General features: G+C 54.6%; 1 protein-coding gene across 3 annotated transcripts in view; it reads left to right on the top strand.

Moving 5' to 3' along the window:
- The window catches only part of Kiaa1755 (KIAA1755 ortholog), a 47,377-nt gene extending 24,635 nt beyond the window's left edge, over positions 1-22,742 (top strand). For 2 of the 3 annotated variants that reach the window (XM_045157458.1, XM_045157457.1), the window contains 11 exons: positions 324-518; positions 2,834-2,957; positions 4,533-4,626; positions 6,167-6,250; positions 8,070-8,186; positions 12,697-12,795; positions 13,892-14,040; positions 17,043-17,181; positions 18,143-18,265; positions 18,892-19,113; positions 21,554-22,742. In XM_045157458.1, coding sequence (XP_045013393.1) covers positions 324-518; positions 2,834-2,957; positions 4,533-4,626; positions 6,167-6,250; positions 8,070-8,186; positions 12,697-12,795; positions 13,892-14,040; positions 17,043-17,181; positions 18,143-18,265; positions 18,892-19,113; positions 21,554-22,255 — 2,048 coding nt within the window. In that variant the 3' untranslated portion in view covers positions 22,256-22,742. The remainder of the gene's footprint in view (positions 1-323; positions 519-2,833; positions 2,958-4,532; positions 4,627-6,166; positions 6,251-8,069; positions 8,187-12,696; positions 12,796-13,891; positions 14,041-17,042; positions 17,182-18,142; positions 18,266-18,891; positions 19,114-21,553) is intronic. The other variant, XM_045157459.1, reaches the window with a different exon arrangement.
- Positions 22,743-23,095: the final 353 nt, after the last annotated feature.

The following is a 23,095-nucleotide window of genomic DNA, read 5'->3' as shown; positions in this document are numbered from 1 at the left end:
TCACCTACATCCCAGAGCTGCTTGGATGGTTCAAAGCCTTACTAGAAATAATGGGCTTTGCCGGGCGTGGTGGTGCATGCCTTTAATCCCAGCTCTCGGGAGACAGAGGTAGGAGGATCGCCGTGAGTTCGAGGCCACCCTGAGACTCCATAGTGAATTTCAGGTCAGCCTGGGCTAGAGTGAGACCCTTGAACAAGAAAGAAAGACTGGGCTCAGCATTAGTGTCGGGCCCAGAGCAGATGATGGATCATAAGCTGTAACATTGTCCCTTAGAAAGACCCATCTTTCCTCATGTCCTTTCCTTTGTTATTGTACTTCCCCAGACGGAACATCCCGCCCCAGAACATCTGGCCCCACCGCCCACTCAGCCCCACTGTCTGGGGAGCAGGCTGCCTTCCCAGAAGTTTCGGTGGGCCCTCCGGGAAGAGGCCCTAGCCTGGAGGAGTGCCCCAGGCCTGCACCCAGGATTGTGGATCTGGGAGTAGAGCTTCTCCACTCTGGGATAGCCTGCCTGCCAGGTTCGAGGGCTCAGAGGGGAGGGGCGGGGTCTGGAAGTCCCAGAGCACCCTCCTTCTGGTCAGCGAGGAGGAGGCAGGGAAGTCCCAGGAGGTCTGCAGCTTGCCAGTGAAGGGCTTGGATCAGAAGAGAGCGGTTTTTAGGTATCCATCTATCTGCTATCCATCCCGTTTGGGAGCCAAGGCAAGTGCTGGGCTTTCTGGAAGCTCTCGGAAGAGGAGGAAACAAGGGAACCAAGCAGGGCAGGGCAGAGAAGAAACAGTAAGGCTGTAGTCAGACGCCAGGGGAAGCTCTGAGGTATGACTAACACCCCTAGTTGGCTACATCTCTATGCTGCCTTTTTCTTTTTAAGAAAACATATTCAATTAATTATTTGAGAGAAAGAGGCAGAGACAGAGATGAGAGAGAGAGAGAGAGAGAAAGAATGGGCATGCCAGGGCCTCCAGCCACTGCAAATGAACTCCAGACGCACACGCCCCCTTGTGCACCTGGCTTACATGGGTCCTGGAGAGTTGAACCGGGATTCTTTGACTTTGCAGGCAAATGCCTTAACCACTAAGCCATCTCTCCAGCCCTCTATGCTGTCTTTTTTTTTTTTAAAGGTTTTTTTTTTTTTAATTTTATTTATTTATTTATTTATTTGAGAGTGACAGACACAGAGAGAAAGACAGATAGAGGGAGAGAGAGAGAATGGGCTCGCCAGGGCTACCAGCCTCTGCAAACGAACCCCAGATGCGTGCGCCCCCTTGTGCATCTGGCTAACGTGGGACCTGGGGAACCGAGCCTCGAACCGGGGTCCTTAGGCTTCACAGGCAAGCACTTAACCGCTAAGCCATCTCTCCAGCCCCTCTATGCTGTCTTTTTGACACCTGAGTCTGTCACTTACTAACTGCAGTCTGATCCTGGATATGTCAAACATTGACTGCAGGTTGATCCTGGCATGGGGCTGCAGGGTGGCCAATGAGCCAGTGCAGCTAAGGGCAAGTCTTCAGGAAAGGTGACATCTATGTGCCCTTTGATACCAACACTTTGAGCTTCTGGGGGACAAGCGAGTTTTCTGCTGGTGAGAAGCTTTGGGTCAGGGACTGACAGCATTCCATTCTGAAGGTGTCACCATTCCTGCTTAAGACTTACCCAGTCCTGTTTACTGAGCCCCGGGGAGTCTGGCACCCTCTCTGCCCCAGGACACCTTTATTCCAGCGTTAGAGGAAAGTCAGTGGGATTGTCAACTGCGCAGAAGCCCAGGGAGCGGGGAAGCAGTCTCGGTGCCTGACCCGTTTGCTGCTCTGAATATGGTCTCAGGACCAACACGTGCACCAGCTCAGGCGCTTAGGAGAGGTGCTTCCGTCCCCACCCAGGCACTGAGGTTTTCGAAGCTCCACCCTGACCTCCACACGCTGGTCAACTAGTCCCAAGCACGGGAGGCAGTGCCACCTAGCACACACCCTTGCAGGGCTGTCAACCGCTGTGGGAGCCTGGAGTGGGGTCGGGGGTTTTAAAGACAGTGAGGAGAGAGAGGGCATCTTGGCTGGGTCGGGAGGGGGGCAGTAGCATTTCACCAGATGGAGATGGGCAGGACAGGCGAATGAAGGTGAGGGCTGAGGGGGCATCCTGTAGGCTGTGCTGACTCTCGGGTCCATGAATCCTGTGGGGACAATGAGTCACACAGCCCTCATCCCCTGGAATGGGAAATGCCCGAGGAGAAACCACGGCTGGGCGTCTGCCAGTGGAAGGAGTCAGTGGAAGCCACTGGCTGCCCTTGGCACAGCGTGGGCCACGCGAGGTGGGGACAGAGGTGGTGCCTGTGGCACCCTGGCCGCAGTTTTCCGTCCTGCTTGTTTGCTGAACACTTTCAGGGGCTGACTTGCTTGATCCACGATGGTAACATCAGCAGCACAGAATTGAATTGTTCTCAGGCAGACGACGAAAGGAAGGCTCAGAGATGCAGGCTGGCTTGAGAACACACAGCAAGCCAGAGATGAGCCAGGAAGTGCATTAATCTGAGAGACCCCCACCCCCAGCCCCCCCGAAGCTCATCCCGCTAGTTTTGCTCCTGGGATACCCTAGTCACAGGAAGCCCTGAGGAGTGAACTACCTCTGTGTGGAAGAAGTCAGGCAAGACTTTTCTCAGGAAGTGGCCAAGCTGAAGGATGAATAGGAGTTTGGAGTTCCCAGGGGAAGGAGAGGAAGGAGTTTGTAGGCAGAGGGACCAGTATGGACAAAAGCCTGGATGGGGGGTGGGAGGGGTCACAGAGGAGGTTGCCATGGAGGACTCCCCCAGAGTTCCCATTGCTCATGCGTGTCTTCTCTTGCTCAGGTGGTCGGGACAGGGCAGGGCGACCCCTGCTTCTGGTATCAGTCCCAGAGGGTGCCTGGGAGGCACCATGGTGCACGGCCTCACGGGTCACAGAGCTGCTTTCTTACCTGTGCGGCGTCCCCAGGTAAGGGCTGGGTCTCCCCGACCACGCCACTGTACCTCCACCCTGGGCCAGGCAAGGGAGGCCCGGAATCCTCCGTCTACCGTGTGTTCCCGGAGCCAACCTCAAGCCAGATGCTGGGGGGCGGCAAGAGAGAGAGGGATGCTAAAAATAACCCACAGACAGACAGGAGCCTTCAGGAAGGAACCCGTGGTTTTCACCTGATGGTCAATGACCTCCTGGGCTGTTAGAAACAGGTGGCTGAAAAGCTGGGTGTGGTGGCGCACGCCTTTAATCCCAGCACTTGGGAGGCAGAGGTAGGAGGATCGCTGTGAGTTCGAGGCCACCCTGAGACTACAGAGTGAATTCCAGGTCAGCCTGAGCTAGAGCTAGGTTAAAAAAAAAAGAAAGAAAGAAAGAAAGAAAGAAAGAAAGAAAGAAAGAAAGAAAGAAAGAAAGAAAGAAAGAAAGAGATGGCTGGCTGGGCCACATCCATGATCCACACCACTGCCTAAAGTTTGGGGCACAGGGTCAGGATACACATGAGTTATCCATGTTTGAACAAGTCCTGTGCTTTCATAGGCCTGGGGGATCCTGAAAAGGAGCCCACCATCAGCTCTGTTTTTGGTGAAAAAGGGGGAGGGTGGCCGCAGGAGCTCTCCTTCAGAACGGCTTCTCTGCCAGGGGAAGACGCGGTTCACTGTCTGCCTAGGGGCTCTTTCAAGGCTTTATTTTCAGTGACTCTTGTATCAGCAGATACTAATCATCAAAAGAATGCATGTCTTATGACACTTTTATGCTTGTCTATAACGTGCTTTGTTCGTATTCGTCCCCTTCCCCCTCCCAAATATCTCCTCCTGGGAGAAGTCTAAAGGAGGGAATGTCTTTTTTCAGAAGTCACTCAGCAAACGTTTGTCACCTCACTGGGCAGAGATAGGTCACATGACCCACATCTATGCCAGGCATTAGCCAGAGGAGTTGGGTCTAGAGTGGCCTCTTATCAATCAGAAACCAGCTTGGGGGGTTGGGGTGGCTGCTCAGAGGGAGTTGAAATCTTGAGCAACATGGGGGTTCTGCCCACTCCAAAGGGTAGGTGGGTATTTTTTGTTGTTATTGTTTGATTTTCTGTTTTTTTTTTTTTTTTTTTTTTTTTTTTTTGAGGTAGGGTCTCACTCTAGCCCAGGCTGATCTGGAATTCACTATGTAGTCTCAGGGTGGCCTCCAACTCACGGTGATCCTCCTACTTCTGCCTCCCAAGTGCTGGGATTAAAGGCGTGCGCCACCGTGCCCGGCTTCCTTGTTCTTGAAGTGCGGGATGACCCTGCACGTGTAGGCACGCGCTGCACCACAGAGCTCCACTTCTCACTCACAAAGGGGCAGGTGAACAGCGGTGACTCGGCTACCGTGGTGATTACTGGGGTTGCGGACGCTGCAGACACAACCATGGAGGGCTTCCTGGAGGAGGAACCGGCACTTACTTGGTCTCATAGGGCAAAGGCTTCTCCCAGCCGGTTCCCCTCACTTCCCACGTGGCCCTTCGGCCTGGGAAGAGTGCCCCAGGCTACCCGGCAAGACTGTACATTCTGTCGGCCACCACAGGTCGGAAGATAAAGCCAAGGGGCTGGCGGTCGTCATTGATGGCAGGAAAGGGACCCCGCAGCCCGCTCTGCTCAGCGCCCTGCACACCACCCAGGTGAGTGGGATGTGGGGCACCTAGTCCAGGGGGCCTTGGGAGGCCCCAGGCTACTCTGAAGGGCCCAGAGCCTGGCGGACTGAGGGTTGGAACCACTACACCCAGGCAAGGATTCTTAGTGGCCACTAAGAGATGACTCGGCACAACTGGGCTTCAGGACAAAGGGAGTTCATGGGTTCCTGGAGTGGAATTAAGTCCAGCGTCAGGTATGGCTGGATCCCAGGGCTCCAATACTGTCTCTAGCCTTCCTCTCTCTCCCTTTCTGGCCCAGACATGGAAGAGTGCCACTCTCCCACAGCCCTGTTCCCCACTTGGTGGCAGCATGTTACCAGCACCTGTAACGTCAACAGTCTCTCTCTCTCTCTCTCTCTCTCTCTCTCTCTGTTTGTCTAGCTCAGGCTGACCTGGAATTCACTGTGTCGTCTCAGGTTGGCTGTGAACTCATGGTGTCCCTCCTACCTCTGCCTCCCAACTAAAAGCGTGTGCCAACACGTGTGCCCAGCTGCTGTCTTTGTTAGATCTTTAGTTTTTGGTTTTTCGAGGTAGGGTCTCACTGTATCCCAGGCTGACCTGGAATTCACTACGTAGTCTCAGGGTGGCCTCAAACTCACATTGATCTCTCTGAATGCTGGGATAAAAGGCATGCGCTACCATACCCAGCTCTTTATTTTGAGGCAAGCCCAACAGATTGGCCTTTTTTTTAATGCAAGAGAGAGAGAGCACGAGAGCAAAAGAGTGAGAGAGAGAGAGAGACAGAGACGGAGAGAACTGGCGCTCCAGGGCCTCCAGTCGCTGCAGTCGAACTCCAGACGCGTGCGCCCTGGTGTGCACGTGCAACATTGCATGCTTGCGTCACCATGCGTCTGGCTTACGTGGGACCTGGAGAGTCGAACACGAATCCTTAGGCTTCCCAGGCAAGCACCTTAACTGCTAAGCTATCTCTCCACACTTTTATCTTTTTTTAGTTATCAACTTCACTGTATGGACAAATCATGTTAGTCCCATTCTCCTCATGTTACCATGTTATATCCCCTCTTTCCCACCCCCATTCCTCAGTGGGCTCCCAGCAGGGAACTGTGAGAGACTTCTTACCCCAGGGATCCTGGTGAATGTTTCTTAGTCCCAATTGGCTCAGCCCTCCACTCATCCGCCAATCCCTGTCTTCAGGGGAAGGTAATACTCTGGCTTAATCTCGGCCACCTAACCTCCCCCACCCCCCCCCCAGAAGATTCTGTATTAGCCACCGAGGGCAGCTGGATAGGAGGTCTGATCTCATTTTACAGCTGGGGAAACTGAGGCCCAGAGGGCAGGGGTTTCAAGGAAGGTTTGCAGGACAGCTTCCACATGCTGTACTCTTGACAGTGGCTCCCCCGCCCCCCGCCCCCCCCACCCCAAACACCACCTCACACAAACACTGGGCCCTGGGGGAACCTCACGTGCCTGTGGCCCACCTGCCTGACCCTTAGGGGCAGGAGGAGGCGATGCCAGGGTGGGGAGGCTAGGCGGGGTAGAGAAGGCCTGAGAAGGTTTTCTCCAACAGGCTTTGACCCGGGAATCCGTCGGGGCGCTGCTCTTCCTGGGGGAGAATGCAGCGGCTCTTCGGCTGCAGGAGTTACCTGTCCAGGTGAGTGGAAGCCGGGACAGAGCTGATGGTGGCGGGTGGGCCTGAGCTGAGCTGGGCAAAGGGGTGAAGAGCCACAGAATTTCCCGTCTTGAAAGAATCTAGCCTAGAAGAGCCAGCCCCGGGTGCCCTGCACCTCTCCATCCCGTCTTGGCAAGAGACATAGCCAAAACGCTCACCAGTGTTTGTGTCTGCAATCCTGACCATCGCTGGTGGACATGCCACATGACTGAGAGTGAGACCCCTGAGACAGGCTTTGTGGAGAAGGTGCCTTCTCTCTCCTTACATACCGGGGCGGGGGGGGGGGGGACTAAGGCATAAGGCCACCTGGCAAGCCCTACACAGACCTGCAGTCTCCTTCACGCTGTAACCCTGATCCACCTGCATCTCCCTCTAATTAATTCAGATGTGTGGATTCTGGGTTTATAGAAAAGTGCTTCAGAGCTGGGCGTGGTGGTGCATGCCTTGAATCCCAGCACTCGGGAGGCAGAGGTAGGAGGATCTCCGTGAGTTCAAGGCCACCCTGAGACTACATAGGGAATTCCAAGTCAGCCTGGGCTACAGTGAGACCCTACCTCGAAAAAACAACAACAAAGAAAGTGCTTTGGAAGTGATCCAGGTCCCCTTGGTCCCCTGGGCTGCCCAAACTGAACAGGCATCCAGCTTGCTTATTCCTTAAGCAACTTATTTATTTATTTCTTTATTTAAGAGCAAGGGAGGGGCAGATAGAGAGTGGCCAGTGCCTTCAGCCACTGCAAATGAACTCCAGACACATGCGCCACCTTGTGCATCTGGCTTATGTGGGTCCTGGGGAATCAAACCCGAGTCCTTTGGCTTCACTGGGGTAAGAAATCTCCCACAGTACCCTGCTGGGATCCCACCGAGGAATGGGGGTGGGAAAGAGGGGATATAACATGAGGAGAATGGGAGTGCCTTAACTGCTAAGCCATCTCTCCAGGCCTGGAAGCACCTCTTAAAGTTGAAAGTTAGTCTGCCTTGGAGGAGGGGCCAGGGCCTGGGCAGGAGAATCTCTTGGGGACCTTGGCAAGGTGCAGACTTTGGTTCAGGGGTTCCGGTGTGGTCTGGGATCCTCCACTCCTGTGTCTTTAGGCATGGCTTGGACTACTGCCCCTGAGCCACGCTCTGAGAAGTCCGGACGACCAATGAGTCCAGCCCCAAAGAATCCACGGCTTCCAGACTAGATTTGAAATGTCACTGCTTGGCAGAAGCAGTCCACGGTGCTTTCTTTGTCTTAGGGGGCCACTGTGGAGATTCAGTAACCTTCCTCATAAGCCCCGAGGAGGAGCCAGTACAGAGCAGCATAAGGACTATAGACTCATTCATCCCAGAGCTGGCTTCAATCATTGTAGGATTGCCTGGACAGTTGTGTTGAGGGGAAGAGTGCTGCAATCAATTGATGATGTCTGCCTTGAGCACAAGTAGAGAATGACTTTGCAATTGTCATTTCTTTTTCGGTTATTTGAGGTAGGGTTTCTCTAGTCCAGCCCAGCCCAGGCTGATCTGGAATTCACTATGTAGTTTCAGGACAAGGTGGTCTTGAACTCACAGCAATCCTTCCACCTCTGCTTCCCAAGTGCTGGAATTAAAAGCACATGCCACCAAACCTGGATTGTAATTGCCATTTCTTAACCAGGATCTGAATGACCCCCAGGGAAGACTGGCTGCCCAGAAAACCACTTTGCATCATCCCTGTGGAAGACGGATTGGTGCAGGGGGCAGGGGACAGGGACCCAGACCTTCTCAAATGTTTGCCTCCATCCCAAGTCCTGTGATCCTCCTGATTCATGCTTTTTGCCTGTAGGTGGAGATTCTGACCTCACTGAAGTCGCTCAGTCGCCACGTGGACTCCAGCCAGCTGCCCGAGGCCCTGGAAGGCCCCTTCCCCTACTGCCACAGCGAGTGGGTGCGATTCTTCCAGGTGTCTAACCCTCCCAGCTACAGCCTCCCCCACCTCTGGGTCCCTCAACACCATCAGGTTATGCACAGTAATTCAACGCACACTTATAGTGAAGGTGCAGGGTGGCATGAGTAAAAGCCCCAGGCTCTAGGGCCAGGTTTCCTGGGTTCTAGTCCAGCTCTGCACTGGGATCTTGGGTAAGTTAGCTATCTTCTCTGAACCTTGGTCTCCTCATCAGCAAAGTGAGTAGTGGAGTTACCTTTTCTTGGCATGGGGATGTGTGTATGTGTGTCTGTGTGTGTGTGTGTGTGTGTGTGTGTGTGTGTATATGCATATTCATATGTGTGCATGCAGGCATGTGAGCATGTGTGTGGCATGTGGAGGCCAGAGGTCAAGATCGAGTATATCTGTCTATCACGCTCCACCTCACTGGTTGAGACGGTGTCTCTCACTGAACCTAGAACTCACCAATTCATCTAGTCCAGCCAGCTAGCGAGCCCCAAGTGGTTCCCCACTTCCACCTCACCAGTGCTGAGATTTCAGGCTCACACCACCATGCTCAGCATTTACGTGGGTTCTAGAGATCGTAACTCCAGTTTTCACTTCCTCTCTTTCTCTCTCTTCTCTCTCTGATTTTTTTTTTTTTTTGAGGTAGGGTCTCGCTCTAGCCCAGGCTGACCTGGAATTCACTATGTAGTCTCAGGCTAGCCTTGAACTCACAGCGACCCTCCTACCTCTGCCTCCCGAGTGCTGGGATCAAGGGCGTGTGCCACCACGCTGGGCCAGTTTTCAGTCTCCTATGGCACGTGCTTTGCTGACCAAGCCATCTCCCAGCGCCTCTGTGGGATTGGTATGAAGCTCGAGTTAATGTGGGTAAAGGGATTACAAGAGTGTCTGGCACGTGCCGAGACCCGTGGCTGCGTTAACAAAGTAAGCTGGCGGGCATCTGCAGCGGCTGTGGAGAGCAGGGTCTGGTGGCCACGCTGCCTCGTGCCAGGGAGGGACACTGCCTGCTGGGCTCCTTCCTGCCATGATTTCAGTCCCCCCACACACACACACACTGCTGCCCCACGTCAGGGTATTCTGTGCCCGGTTTAACTCGCGAGGCCATGCCCAGTGGGGTGGTTTATGCTATAGCACACAGATCAGCGGCTTCAAGCACACTGACTTCAGCGCCCTAATGCCTGCTCTGGGCACTCTGCCTTCCACCTGGCCGCTCAGCCTGGGATTCCCAGGGAGGGCCTGCAGGGGGCAGGAGGGTTCCCTTGCACATGGCATGATCACCAGTCAGTCCTCTGTGTCTGCCCGCTAAATATGACAGACAAAGCGGGGACAAAGTGACCCCCGTGGAGAGCTGGTCAATATTGATAGTGTGACGAAGTGCTTTGTTTGCTTTTTGCTTGGGTGCTCTTTTTCAAAATTATTTCTGTTTGGAATTTTTAAATATTTTTTTAAATTTTTATTTATTTATTAGAGAGAAAGGAAGATGAAAGAGAGAGAATGGGCATGCCAGGGTCTCCAGCCACTACAAATGATCTTTAGACACACATGCGCCACCTGGTGCTTATGTGGGTCCTGGGGAATCGAACCTGGGTCCTTTGGCTTTGCAGGCAAGTGCCTTAACCACTAAGCCATCCCTCCAGCCTGTGGATTTCTGTTTTCTTTTTAAGGGTGCTGGGGATGGAGTGCAGCGTTTTGTGCATGCTCTACCGCCGAGCTTCAGTTTCTGCCCTTAGTTTTCTGAGACAGGGTCTCTCCCTATAGCTCAGACCATATAGCTGATGTCCTTGAACTTGCGCTGTAGCTCAACTGGCCTCAAATGTGAGATCCTCTGCCTTCTGCCTCCCTCCCAAGTGCTGGGATAACAGTTGAGTGCCCTTACACCCCCTTGGGTCTGGTTATGAATGCACTCCAGGGCTGCTATGTGTCTGTGGGTTCTGATGCCATGGACTGCAGCCTGGGCCTCAGAATATTTGGGGAAAATAAATTGTATCTTGGACTGAAGAGATGGCTTAGCAGTTAAGGCACTTGCCTGCAAAGCCTAATGATCTTGGTTCTATTGCCCAGTCCCCATGTAAAAACAGATGCACAAAGTGGTGCATGCATTTGGAGCTTGTAGCAGCTGGAGGCTCTGGTGTGCCATTCTCTCGGTCTCTTTCTCCCTCTCTCTCTCTCCCCTCTCCCCTCTTTGCTTGCAAATAAACAAATAAAAATATTTTAAAAAGACATTGCATCTGAGCCAGGCCTGTTGGCAGATGCCTTTCATCTCAGCACTAGGGTGGCAGAGGCAACAGGATCAGGAATTCAAGGTCACCCTTGGCTACATACTTGGAGATCAGCCTAGGCTATATGAGCACCCATCTCTTTAAAAATAAAACGGGGTAGGGGGAGTGGGCTGGAGAGATGGCTTACCAGCTAAGGCACTTTCTTGCAAAGCCCAAGGACCCCGGTTCTATTCCCTAGTACCCATGTAGAACCAGATACACAATGTGGCACATGCGTGTCTCTCTCTTAAATAAATAAATAATAAAGGAAAGAGGACTGGAGAGATGGCTTAGTGGTTAAGGTGCTTGCTTGCAAAACCAAAGGACCTTGGTTCCTTTTCCCCGTACCCACGTAAGCCAGATGTATAAGGTGGCACATGCGTCTGGAGTTTGTTTGCAGTGGCTGGAAGCCCTGGCACGCCCATTCTCTCTCTCTCTTTCTCTCACTCTGCCTCCTTCCCTCTCTCAAATAAATTAAAAAGAAAAATAAAGAAAGGAAACAGAGAGAGATTGTACTGCTCTGAATACGTGCAGACCTTTTTCTTATGACCACTGACACAATTCCAGTACAACTTCTTTTGGTGTGTGCGTGCATGCACATGTATGAGCACGGTTACGCGTGTAGTCAGTTCTCACCTTCCACCTCCCCGAGGTGGGGTCGTGCCGCTCACCGCCTGCAATCAGGAGGCTAGCTAGCCCTCCGCCTCTGCGGGCTCTCTGTTTCCGTCTCTCTTCTTGCAGTAGGCACGTTGGAACTGGAACGGCGGGCACTTGCTGCCGTGCCGCCTTTCTTCACGTGTGTTCTGGGGATGTGAACTCAGTCACTCACGTGGCAAGTGCCCTTCCCATGGAGCTATTTTCTCAGTGCCCAGAACGATTCCTGACCCGGCATTCTTATTACACAGGCATCGTGAGTGCACAGGAGCTGTGTGTACGCTCGATGCAGCCTTTCCATAGGGCCTGGCACCGACTCCACACCTTGCTGGCACGCACCAAACCGTGCACATTCACATTCCACATGGCAGCTCTTGAGGCATCCCATGGCCGCTTGTTCCCGGGCTCCCTGGCCCCTTCCACCAGGGCCTCCCATTACCCCAGTGGACTTGGACTTCACTTCCTATTTCAGACGTCCTTCCAGTGAAATCTTACCTGCAGACCCAGAGCATAAAACTGACACCGGTGGTGACTTCTGTGTGTGCCAGGCTGTATTCAAAATGCCCTGCTAAGCCGGGCATGGTGGCACACACCTTTGATCCCAGCACTCGGGAGGCAGAGGTAGGAGGACTGCCTTGAGTTCAAGACCACCCTGAGACTACATGGTGAATTCCAGGTCAGCCTGGGCTAGAGGGAGACCCTACCTCAAAAAACAAAACAAAACAAAACGAGAATCAAGACAAAATGCCCTGATAAATTAATGCCTCAGACCCTCACTTGCCCTGTAAGACAGGTCCCCCACTTCACAAAGGCAGAAGCAAAGGCCTAAAAGGTTGAGTCACTTACCTGTGGCCACACAGCTAGCAGGTGGCAGAGCTAAGAATGCTCCCCCACCTTGTCCTCTCTCTCTCCTGTCTTGTCCCTCCTGTGAGGATCCCCACACTCTGAGATCGGTTCAGAACTGTCTTTCTCCTCCAACTCTGTCCCCACATGTGTTCATCAGTTACTTTCTTGTTGCTGTGAACAGAAACCTGGCCAGAAGCTTCCTATGGAAGGAAAGGGATTTTGGGGGGGCTTACGGTTTCAAAGGGAAGTTTCATGACAGGAAAGCCTGGTGGCAGGAGCAAGAAGCAGCTGGTCACATGGCACCAGAGTCAGGAAGCAGAGGCCTAACAGGAAGTGGAGCTGTGCCATTTAATTTCAAAGCCTGCCTATTTCCTCCAGCAAGTCTGTGCCTCCTAAAAGTTCCACAGCTTTCTCAAATGGTAGTGACCAGCTGGGAACCAAGTGTTTGAACACATAAGACTATGTGGTGGGGGGGGGGGCGGGGAGGGAATTTTACATTCAAATCACAACACGTAGTTTCTAGACCTGCCACAGCAGCAGCCAGATCTGCCCGGGGACTTGATAGAGCCACTCGTTCTCATGCCCCGCCTCCAGGGCACTGCCCACCTCCAGGCACCGAATTCCAGGAGGGCCCAGGCACCTGGCTTGGCATCAGCTGAAGGTCTGGAACCACAGACTGCTGCCTCTCCCCATGTCCTCCTGGGGAGGGGACATCGTCCTGGCCACCCGGGCTGAACCCACCCCCCCCCCCACTCATGTCCTTTCAGAGGCTGGACCCATTCCTTGTTGGCCTGCTCCAGGTCTCCTCCCTGCTGCAGGCTGCCATCCAGGCATTTGAGAAGGGCGATCTCCCCTCGGGGGCACAGGTGAGCCTTGAGCACTGGGCAGGGAAGCCCCACAGACCAAAGGGCACAGTGAAGAGGACACTCAGGGTGACCACGGTCACTCCTGCTCTTCACTCCTCTGTTCAACTAATGTTTCCTGGGCAGACAGTAATTACACTGTGTGTCTTGCACTGCGGTCCTAGTGGGGGCAAACCAGCTTGCCTCTGCTCTGGTGGGGCTTGTGTGCAATGGCAGAGTGGTCATTTAAAAGGTAGCTACAGGAGAGATAGCTTAGCAGTGAAGGTGCTTGCCTGCAAAGCCAAAGGATCCAGGTTCGACTCCCCAGGACCCACGTAAGCCAGATGCACAAGGTGGCATCTGGTCGCTCACTTCCAGGCCTTGGTTTGCCCATTCTCTTTCTCTCTCCCTCCCTCCCTCTTTTGTTCTTTTTTTTTTTTTTCCGAGGTAGGGTCTCACTCTGGCCTGGGCTGACCTGGAATTTACTATGTAGTCTCAGGGTGGCCTTGAACTCATGGTGATCCTCCTACCTCTGCCTCCAAGTGCTGGGATTAAAGGCGTGTGCCACCATGCCCGGCCCTCCCTCCCTCTTTCAAATAAATAAACAACATGTTAAAAGGCAGCTACAAACTGGGCCAAATGCTGTAAAAGTGAGATTGAGCGTGGTGGGACAGGAGAGAGGACCTCTCTGAAGAGATGGCATTAATTGAAGTCTGTCTTTGAAGGGAATCAGTGCCAAGCAGAGGGCAGGTGTGTGCAAAGTCCCTGAGGCAGGATGATGTTTGGAGTGTGCAGGAATAGCACGAGGTCAGCGTGGCACGGAGTCAGGAGGAAGGAAAGAGACTTACCAGACCCACAAGGACTTGGCCGCTGTCCTTTCTGCTGCTATCTGGAGGATGGACCGCAGGGGGCGCCAGAGAGCTGTAGGGAGATCAGTCAAGATGCTGAACTGGGTTTCCAGAGAGTAGATGGAGTGAGGTTGCTATGGTGATGAGGGGTCTGGCTTCAACTTTATGAAGACACTTGAATGCGCTACTGGGGAAGTCAGTCAGACCTGGGAGTGGGGAGTTCCCCTGGGGAGAGTGGGGACTGGGCTTCAGAATTCCTCCCTATGTGACAGGAGGCCACCAGGTGCCTGAACAAATCTAAGGAGCTGATGGAGGCTGTGCTCAAGGACCCAGGGCTGCTGGGGCTCCAGCGGGAAGGCGGAGCCACCCTGGCCAGGCTGCAGCATGAGGCCAGCAGACTGGACCCCAACCCCGACGTCAGGTATGGCTTGTCTCGCCTCCACCATTCCCCAGTCTGGAAACCCAGAAGTGGGGCAACCCCGTCCAGGGGGTGTGTAGGGTGGGCCCAGGAAAGCAAGGAGCTGGCATTTCCCGAGCCCGGAACAGGCCTGGTCACAGGTCCCCACCCACCGGACCTCGGAAAGTCCCTTGCTGTGTCTCTGCTGCCCCTCCTTCACTGCTGACCATTCTTCAGCGTGGGGTGGTCACTGGAGGCTGCCCTTCCCATCTACTCACTGCATGGGCCGTGCCCTTTTCTGACCCAGACACTGGGCCAAGCCCTTCAAGGTTCTTCTCATTTATTCCTGGCAGGGACTGGGTGCAGTCCACGCCACCCTCACTGGGTAGAAGGGAACACTAAGACTCGGCACAGAGAAATAACAGTGGGGCAAGCAGCCCACTGGGAACCTGAGGTGGGGACAAGCGGAGCGTCTAACTCTATACACCCCATCATCCCCCACCCCACAAGGACTTCCTGGTGGAGAAGCCTCACTGTGTGTGGGAGCCACTTGAGTAAATGCCAGGCATGCCAGGCATGCCTGGGAAGCCAGCTTCCTTCTTTTTATGGGCTGGGGAGTCGGTGCAGGGCATGTGTGATCCCCCAATCTACGAATTAGGAATCCAAATGGCCCCCAAACTGAGACAGCTTGAGCACAGGTGGAAAATCTCACACTGTTAGACTTTGTTTCATGTTCAAAGTTATTAAAAGCCATTGCCTACAATCGCCTCCAGGCTATGTGTAAAAGGTGTTCGTGAGACATACATGGGCTGTGGAGATGGCTCAGTGGGTAAAGCGGCTGCTGGGCAAACATGAGGATCTTGAGTCGGGATCCCCAGTACCCACAGTAGAAGCCAGGCGTAGCCGTGTGTCTGTCACCCCGGTGACGGGGAGGCTGAGACAGTGAGGGACGCTAGAGCTTTCTAGCTAGCTGGCCTAGGCAAATCTATGAGCTCCAGATTCAGTGAGAGACCATGTCTCAAAAAACATAAGATGGAGGCCTGGAGAGGTGGCTCAGCAGTTAATGCAAAGCCTAAGGACACAGGTTCGATTCCCCAGAACCCATGTAAGCCAGATGCACAGGGTAGCACATGTGTCTGGAGTTCGTTTGCAGTGGCTGGAGGCCTTGGTGTGCCCATTCCTTTTCTCTCTCTCTCTCTCTGTCTCTGTCTCAGAAATAAATAAAAAATAAATAAATAAATAAGGTGGAGAGCGATGAGGAAGACATCTGATGTTGACCTCTGGCCTCCACCTTCACATATGCACACGTGCACCCGCATACATATGAGCATGTTCGTGCCAATCACACACATATGCACAATATCCAGGAGTCAGCTCTTAAGAATCTGTTCACTGAACCCAAACTCAGTGTGCCTCCCCATTGTTCCATTTAAGTCCCTCTACTGAGGCGCATCCCAGGATTCTTACGTTGCCGTGGAGGAACCGGAGGTTGTGTGACTATCCAGGGTCACACCGCTGGGATGTGGTGGGACAAGGGTGGAAGCAGGCAGTCTGGCCTACAATCGTCAACACATACCGCATTCCCTGAGCTACAACCCCTAGACTCAAGGTCAGTTTCCCGCAGATGGAGCGCCAAGGGACAGCGGGACCTGGTGCTGGGTGTGGGCCACCTCTACGTTCCTCACGGGGCTTGCTCTAGCTATTTCCCAGCACGCCCTTGCCCCACCTGTCTCACCCAGCCCCCTCTGTATAACCTGAGGTCCCTGTAGACCCTCCAGCCGGAGTTCCACCAGGGGGCGCTGTGGGCCTGTGCTGGCTGACAGCCTGCGACTATTTCTTGTTGGGTCTTGCAGCCTTGGCCTACCTGCCCCCTACCTCTCTCCCTCTCTCCCTGCATTCAGCCTTCCCTCTCCAGCCTCAGCCTCTGGGTTGCATGTCCTGTCCCTTCAGGCATCTTGGAGGCCCAGGTGGAAGGTAGCATCTTTGTCCTGAAGATAGGCTCCCCAGAGCAAGGGTGCGGGAGACCCCCAGATTTCACCTGAGCATCTTCCTGCCCTAACTTCTATCGGAGGCCTGCCTTTAGGCCTTGTGGCTTTGAAGCCGGGTGTGCTGGTGGTAGGAGGATTGCCATAAGTTCGAGGCCAGCCTGGAACTATGAAGTCCAAATCAGCCTGGGCTGGAGTGAGACCCTACCTTGAAAAACCCCCAAAAAGGAGAAGGGGTTGGAGACATAGCCTGAAAGCTAAAGGACCCAGGTTTGATTTCCTAGGACTCACGAAAGCCAGATGCACAAGGCAGCGCCTGTGTCTGGAGTTTATTTTCAGTGGTTGTAGACCCTGATGCACCCATTCTCTCCCTCTCTTCCCCTTCCCCTGCCTGTTTCTTTCTCCCTCTCAGAAATAAATAAAAACAACAAAAACAACAACAAAAATTTCATGCAGGGCCAGGTCTGGCCTGAATCCCATTCTGGACCTCAGTTTTACCACCTGTAGAATGGAAGTTGGATAGTCAGAGATCATAACACAGTAAAGGTCCTGGGCCCGACACTCTCTTGAGTGTTTTGAGCACAAGGGCAACTCTTACCTTGGCTGCCAGGAACCTACAGGGCCACTCTAGAAAGCTCTGGGGTCCAAGTCTGTCCCAAAAGCCTGGGGTAGAGCATGAGAGGGTCCTTTCTAAAAGTTCCCCCCCTTAGATCCCTGACTGCTCACAGCCTCTTTGTGAAGTGGGTTCTGTAGCCATCCCCATTTCATAGATGGAAAAACAGAGGCCCTAAAAGGTTCCACTTGAAAGGTGGGATTCAAACCAGATCTGTCCAGCAGGCTTTAAACCCTGCCAAGAATAGGAGAGTCATTTCACTTCCTGCTGTATTGTCAAGTCCTCTGGATCTCATGGAAGGTTAAGGCTGAAGCCCAGAAAGGTAAAGGCACCTGTGCCGGGTCACAGATCAGGAGAGCAGGCCTGGTGGACAAGAGTGTGAGGGTGTAGGGGGGGGGGCGTCTTTCCTCACCTTCCTCTGTTCCCAGGAGCCATCTGGCTGAAGCTGCTGCCCTGTACAGCCTTGTGGATGAGCAACTCCATGTCCTGGTCACCACATCCAACCACCTGCTGGGAAGGTTAGAGCTTCGCGTCCGCCTGGGACACCTGGAAGCTGCCATCCACCAGGTGAAGGGGAGGCTGGCGGGGAAAATGTGGGCTCTGTCCAGTTGCTTTCCCCAGGAACCATCTCACCAGGCTGACAGCCCCCATGAAGACCAATCAGGCATTTATTTGAGGGGGGCAAGGCACAAGATGTGGCACTCAACAGGTGCTTAATGGATAAAGACATGATGCCAAGAAGTGCCATTTATTAAGCACTGGCTATGGCCATGCCCTGGACCAGCGCCTTTGCTCCCAGTCTCATTTTCCAGTCTGGTCACTCACCAGAGACCAGATGTGGGAGCTACTGGGATTCCTTACCACACAGTTGGGGGGTTGACATCCATGCATACATGGGGTCAGGTATTGCAACCCTGTTGGCACCCCTTCTCCTGATTCCAACACCCCAAGCCAATGCAGTGTCCATGTTAGGCTCTGTGCATGTGGGTCACGTGACTGTGAGACCTCCGTGTCCTCATTTCCCTAGTGGCAGTAGTGAGTCAGCGCCCTGCTTTGTGAGGACAGTGTGCGCTCATACCCCAGAACAGGAAGGGAACTGGGCTCAGGGGCTGAAGCGCTGCTTTCTACCCTCTGTCCTTCATTGAATGGGGTGCTCATCTGTTATCCCCTGAGGCTTGCCTTCCTGTGATGTCATCGTCATCCCAAACCAGGGGCACAGAGACTTAGTAGGTGCAGGGTGCTGGTGGAGGTTCTCCCCTCCATGTTGGCAGAACACAACCCCATCCAACCCCTCTTCACTCCCTGATTCTCCTGCCCAGCACTGGGAGGGTTGCTGTCTAGGCCCACCAACGGACTGACGGTGGGCCGACCTTGGCACCTCCGGAAGCGGGGAGCTAGACCTGGGCGGCTCTGAGCTGAGTCCTGCGGGGCGGGGGAAGGGGGCCAGGTCAGGATCTCCACTTTAAGATGGGCAAGCTGAGGTTCAGGAAGCCTCAGCCTATCAAGCCCAATCCTTGTTCCTTCCCAGGTCAGCGACTGGATGGAGCGGGAGGGAAGCCAGCGTCTGCAGGCGCTTGTCCCGACCGACGCCAGCATGGAGAGCGTGGAGAGAGCCCACGTGGAGTGTGAGGACTTCTTCCTGCAGGCCGCGGTGCGCTCCCCGGGGAGGGCATCTGCTGGGGACAGGGAGTTGTGCGGGGGGGTGGGGGGCAGAATGCAAGGGGACTTCTGTGGACATCGAGGAAACAACTGGCCCACACATGTGGCGGCTCAGATGTTACCTCTTCCAGAATCTCTCTGAGACCAAATGCAAAGAACTCTGAGACCTCAAGGGTTCCTTAAAGTGCAGGCTCAAAGGCCCTACCCCAGGCCTGCTGGGTTAGCCCTAGAGAGAGATCACCCAGGACAGTGGAGGGTAGAGATGATATCTAACAGGGTCACCAACAGAGAAGACCATGGAGAGAAAAAAAAAAAACAAAAAGAAACCCCTGACCCAGGCTTGGGGAGGGGGCACAGAACTTTCCAGAAGGAAGTGACATGCTAACACAAAGACTTGGATTGTCGGATGCATGATAGCTGCTATGTGTTAAGTCCTGACCCTGGGCTGAGTCCTGCAGGTCCCTGTGGGGGAGGGGAGCAGGTCAGGATCTCCACTTTAGCATGGGGAAACTGAGGTTCAGGACTTGTCACAGCTCAGCAGCAGGTCGCGGAGGCTCTTGGCCCTCCGGGGAGCTCATTAGACAGCAGCTGAGCGGACGTCCTCCTCTCCCCTCGCAGGCTCAGTACCGTCGGGGCCTGGAGCTGTGCAAACAGGCGGCCCAGCTGGGCGCTGCAGCCGGAGGGGCCGGCGAGGCTGGGGAGACCGAGCTCCCAGAGCTGGTGGCCTTCGCCTCCACCCAGCGAGCGTTCCAGGCGAAGCTGACCCATTTCTACATGGCTGCCGAGCGACAGCGCACCGACCTGGAGACGCTGCTCCACCTGCACCGGTTCAGCAAGAAGGTGAGCCCGCTGGCCCGCTGGGACACAGCCCTACGCACTCTGTGAGAGACGGAGATGGCGTGGGGCAGGTGTGGTCCTGCCAGGGGACATACCTGGGTCTTTTCTCCATAAAGAGAAGGGAGTGGAGGGAGGGTGAGGATGAGGAGGACGTATTTACCGGAAGGGCAGCCCACGTGAGCGCAGATCTATCTCTAAGAGAGCCTCCATCCTCACCACCTCTGCGTGGGCCACCAGCACTGCCCAGGATCGAGCACGATCCGACTTCCGGGTTCCACCCCTCCGGGCTCCATGGAACCACTCCCTTGTTTTTCTAATGGGGAGCTGGAGGTCTGTGGACAAGGGAGCAGGCTAGGAGAGCCGGGACCCAGCTGGGACAGGAAGCCGTGGGGCTGGCTCTTGCCTAGTGCCCTCAGCTGCCCCTTGAACTTGCCCTCAGGGACAGGGCGTGGGAGAAGCCAGGCCCCTGCCTCCCAGCTGTTGGCCGGCCCTACACGCAGGGACAGGGAACACAGGGTGTCTTGGAGGACAGTCAGTGGCACCCAGCAACTCACGCATGTCTGGCGACCCACAGAACCAGAGCCTCTCTCTCTCTCTCTCTCTCTCTCCTTGGGGGCAGTGGTCAAGGCTGTGGCAGTGAAGGGGATCCCCTTCCCAGCTGCACAGGATCTGGAGAACACAGGACGAGAATCTGGGACGCAGGAGTCAGGGCCACATGTGCCCAAGCGGGCTTGGTAACTTCCAGCAGCAGTCCCCAGAGCCCTGAGCCCTGAGCCCCAGCTCCTGTTGGGCTTCTGTGCCAGGATGAGTGCGAGTCACCTTCCATCTTGTTTTACTGTCACCACTGCGGGCAACCAGGGAGCCTGAACGACTCAGCCCAGGCCGCACAGCTAGCTAACAGAGTGGCAGAACTGTGATTGGAACTCAGACCACGTGGCTGGAACGTGGTGGACCTAGCCAGGTGGTGAGAGGATCCGGTTTCTGAGCATTGTTTCTGAGCAGGAGGAGAAGCAATGCAAGAGTCAAGGGCATCTGGAAGCTTCTTGCTCCTGGGGGCCCACCGGCTTGGACTTGTACCCTAGGAATCTCCCCCGAATCTGCCAAACTCCCCAGGACTTGAGGCCTTTGTGTCTGTCATTCCCACCGCCTGGAAGGCTGGGCTGGCATCGCCCACCACCTTCCCAGTGCACCTCATGATCTGAAATGACGCTGCTACCAGTCACCTGTGTGTCTCTGAGGACATGAGCTCCCTGAGGCCACAGAGCAGGGCGCTTGTGGAGGCCTGGCCTGAGAGTGAGGAGCTGGTTGGGGGAGGGGAGAGAGAATTGGCGCACCAGGGCCTCAGCCTCTGCAGTTGAACTCCAGACGCTTGTGCCACAGGGCATGTGCAACCTTGTGCTTACCTCACCTTTGTGCATCTGGCTTACAAGGGATCTGGAGGTTTCACAGGCAAGCACCTTAACCACTAAGCCATCTCCCCAGCCCTCTTTTTTTTAAATTTTGAAACATTGCCTCACAAATTGCCCAGGCTGGCTTTGAACTCACTCTGTAGTATCTCTTAAGTGGCTCAAATTGCAGGCCTGCTATAGTCTCAGCTCTTAAGAGGTCTTTTTTTAAAAAAATTTTATTAACAACTTCCATGATTATAAAAAATATCCCATGGTAACACCCTCCCTCCCCCCACACTCCCCCTTTGAAACTCCATTCTCCATCATATCCCCTCCTTATCTCAACCAGTCTCTCTTTTATTTTGATGTCATGATCTTTTCCTCCTCTTATGATGGTCTTGTGTAGGTAGTGTCAGGCACTGTGAGGTCATGGATATCCAGGCCATTTTGTGTCTGGAGGGAGCACGTTGTAAGGAGTCCTACCCTTCCTTTGGCTCTTACATTCTTTTCACCACCTAAGAGGTCTTTTTAAAAAAATATATATTTTTAATATTTTATTTTTATTTGACAGAGAAACAGGGAGAGAGAGAGAGAGCGTGTGCGTGTGCGCGCCAGGGCCTCCAGCCATTGAAAACGAACGCCAGACACTTGCGCCCCCTTGTGCATCTGGCTAACATGGGTCCTGGGGAATTGAACCTGGGTCCTTTGGCTTTGCAGGCAAATGCCTTAACCACTAAGCCATCCCTGCAGCCCTCAGTTCTTCAGAGGTTTTATGTGATGAGGGGAAAACAGTCTCTGAGACGGGTAGGTCCTACTAGCCCATAGGTCTGTTGGTGGTGCCTGAAAGCCCAAGGGTACTAGAGGCTGTGTGCAGATGGCAGGCGTATATAGCCTGGAAGGAAGGGGAACGACTGTCATCACAGTGAAGGGAAATTGTCGCCAGGCTGTGGGGTCGAGGCACTTGCTGGGCGTTGAGTAATTCAGTTCGACCGTTTTTCACTCATCAACCCTGCTCTCCTTGTCCCTCACGGAGCACCCCCACTTCCTGTCCTCAGATAACTTGGTTCCACATGGACTGTCAGGATCTGATGACCCAGCTCAGGCTGGGCAAGGCCCCGAAGGCCAGCCCTGGGGACGAGCGTCGCCTCCACCGCTACCTGCAGCGCCTGACATCCGAGTTCTCAGCAGAGAAGCTGGAAGCCATGGGGTTGCAGGCGGCCTCCCTGAGCCAGGCCAGCCTGGGACAGGAGCTGTGGGACGAGACCCAGCGACAACACGAGGAGATCCACGGCCTGCTGAGGATGGCGCTGGCCCACTGCCGGAACCCAGCGGATCTCCTGGCCCTCTCGGCCCACGCGGGTCGCAGCAGACCGGTGGCCAAGGGCAAGTGTCTACACAGAGAAGCCACACCCAGGGGGAGACGGGACCTGCCCCTACAAGACTCTCAGGGTATGGAGCCTGTGACAAAGTCCTACTGGCCCTCGCAGGCCCCCCGAGGGGGCCAGAGCAGAAACGTCCAGGCAGGTCCTCTTCCCCACGAAACTGGCCAGGCTGTGGACACCGATGGGGGCAGAGGTGCCCCGGATCTTCCTGAGCCCGCTCCGGAGCGGCTTCTGGCCTCCCTCTTCTCCTGGCAACATCTCCCCAGACAGAGCCAGGGCCCCCACCCCGCTGGAGGCAGCTTCTCTTCCGAGGGGACAGACTCACAAACATCCCTGGAGGACTCACCCCAGACAAGTCCGCCTGCGTCCCTCTAGCCGGAGCCTCATTCTCGCGCCAGTTCCAGGGAGTTGTCGGAACCCCAACAGCAGGTTGTGATGGGACTGCTGGAGGGGAACAGGGAGCCCACACCATCCCACTGGGACGTGGTCATGGAGCCTGTGCTGGGAGAGACTCCTTCTGGCTCCAGTAAACTCCAGGAAGATGGCTTCCCACCCACACAAAATAGTATGTAGTGGGAGTCAGGGTCCAGGCTCAGTAAAGCAGCCATTGGCCCATCATTGAGTCTCCCATGGAGGGGCCCTTTGAGGCCCTCTCTGCCAAGGCCTTACTTGAGCGGTGCAAAACACCACACAGAGTTCACACGGGTGAGGAGAAGTTCACCCACTGGGAGTGACCTCTTGGCTTGAGCCCCATAGAACTGGACCCTGAAACAAGGACTCAAGTGTCTGGGCATTTGACAGTGACCCCAAGAGCCACTGGTGGGGAGTCTGGAAAGGGAATAAAGGGCATCTTGTCAAGCAAGTCCCCACATGGACCACTGGGGCCCGTTGTGCTGGGCCCTGCCAGAGACCACACAAAGCAGCAGACACTTCCTGAGCCCACTGTAGGGCCCTGGGAGCCCTGTATTTGTCCCTTTACTTCCAGAAGTTGGCATTTGTGGACCATAAGCAACACCAACTCTGTTGGTTTCAGCAGAAAGAATTATAGGTGGGACTGTACCGCATCATTCCGTTAGCAGGAAGCCCTTGCTGGGGGATTCCCCACAGGTGGGCCCATCAGGTCAGATTCAAGGGGTCCTGTGAGATCTTGTCCTTGCACTCCAGAGACCCCCTGCCCAGGTCCCCTGACTTATTCCTGACTTGCCTTGTTCAGCA

Source organism: Jaculus jaculus, chromosome 8 (assembly GCF_020740685.1).
Source record: "Jaculus jaculus isolate mJacJac1 chromosome 8, mJacJac1.mat.Y.cur, whole genome shotgun sequence".
Taxonomy (NCBI): Eukaryota; Metazoa; Chordata; class Mammalia; order Rodentia; family Dipodidae; genus Jaculus; species Jaculus jaculus.
The sequence above is the reverse complement of the archived record's forward strand: the minus strand, read 5'-3'. Positions and strand labels throughout refer to the sequence as shown.